Genomic DNA, 1,167 nt, shown 5'->3' with positions numbered 1-1,167 from the left:
CAGGCTCAGTCATGTCTGACTCTTTGTGACCCCATGGACTACAGCCCACCAGGCTCCTCCGTCCATGGGATTTTCCAGGCAAGAGTACTGGAGTGGGGTGCCATTGCCTTCTCCATATAAAAGGGCTCTAGAAAGCAAAAAAAAAAAAAAAAAACACCAATAGGTCAATGCAGTAATACTACTAGAAACCCACAAAGCTATAAAAGATAAAAATGGCTTTTAGGTCAAGTTTTTTTTTTGTTTGTTTTTTATCTTTACAACACTATGCAGCTCTAACTTACCATAAGCCAGCAATCTCATAGAGGGTGCTTTCTCATATGGGTTTATAGTCTTCAAACCCTCACTGGCTTTTCTAAAATAAAAACACACATATAATTTTTTTAAAGTAGTATATCAGAAAAACACATAAGGTATCTTAAAATTCAGATACTTAATGAGGTTTTTGATCAGATTATACTCTAAATCTAAAATCCATTTAAATGAGTACAACAAAGCTTCAAATAACTAAAATCAACCAAAATTTCCAATCAACTTTTGCCTTTTATCTGACATTCACAAAGAATAGGAAAAATAATATAAGTAAACAAGCCATCAGTATTGGGTTTAATAAGGGGGAAAAAAAGCAATACTTATGACTAAGCTTGTGTGTTAAGTGACTTCAGTCATATCTGACTCTGTGCGACCCTATGTACTATAGCCCGCCAGGCTCCTCTGTCCAGGATGCTCCAAGCAATAATACTGGAGTGGGTTGCACCACCCAAGGACTGAACTTTCATTTCTTATTCTCCTGTACTGGCAGGTGATTCTTTACCACTAGCACCACCATGACTAAGCTTCAGTATCAGTTCACTCACTCAGTTGTGTCCAACTCTTTGCAACCCCATGGACTGCAGCACGCCAGGCCTTCCTGTCCATCACCAACTTGAGGAGTTTACTCAAACTCATGTCCATTGAGTCAGTGATGCCATCCAACCATCTCATCCTCTGTCATCCCCTTCTCCTCCCGCCTTCAATCTTTCCCAGCAGCAGGCTCTTTTCAAATGAGTCATTTCTTTGCATCAGGTGGCCAAAATATTGGAGTTTCAGCCTCAACATAAGTTCTTCCAATGAATATTCAGGACTGATATCCTTTAGGATGGACTGGTTGGATCTCCTTGCAGTCCAAGG

The 1,167-nt window shown here is 39.8% G+C and overlaps 1 protein-coding gene across 1 annotated transcript in view; it reads right to left on the bottom strand.

Annotated features, from left to right (window-relative positions):
• Positions 1–101: 101 nt before the first annotated feature.
• The window catches only part of LOC104983979 (gamma-secretase subunit APH-1B-like), a gene marked incomplete at its 3' end in the record, with an annotated part of 9,283 nt that continues 8,217 nt past the window's right edge, over positions 102–1,167 (bottom strand). Inside the window, exons 3-4 of the mRNA XM_010833552.1 lie at positions 282–352; positions 102–127 (exon numbers count right to left, since the gene is read on the bottom strand). Of these exons, the coding sequence (XP_010831854.1) occupies positions 102–127; positions 282–352 (97 nt within the window). The remainder of the gene's footprint in view (positions 128–281; positions 353–1,167) is intronic.

This window comes from Bison bison, unplaced genomic scaffold (genome assembly GCF_000754665.1).
Source record: "Bison bison bison isolate TAMUID 2011002044 unplaced genomic scaffold, Bison_UMD1.0 scf7180017845312, whole genome shotgun sequence".
Taxonomy (NCBI): domain Eukaryota; kingdom Metazoa; phylum Chordata; class Mammalia; order Artiodactyla; family Bovidae; genus Bison; species Bison bison.
Note: the sequence above shows the minus strand (reverse complement) of the source record. Positions and strands in the feature narration are given on the sequence as shown.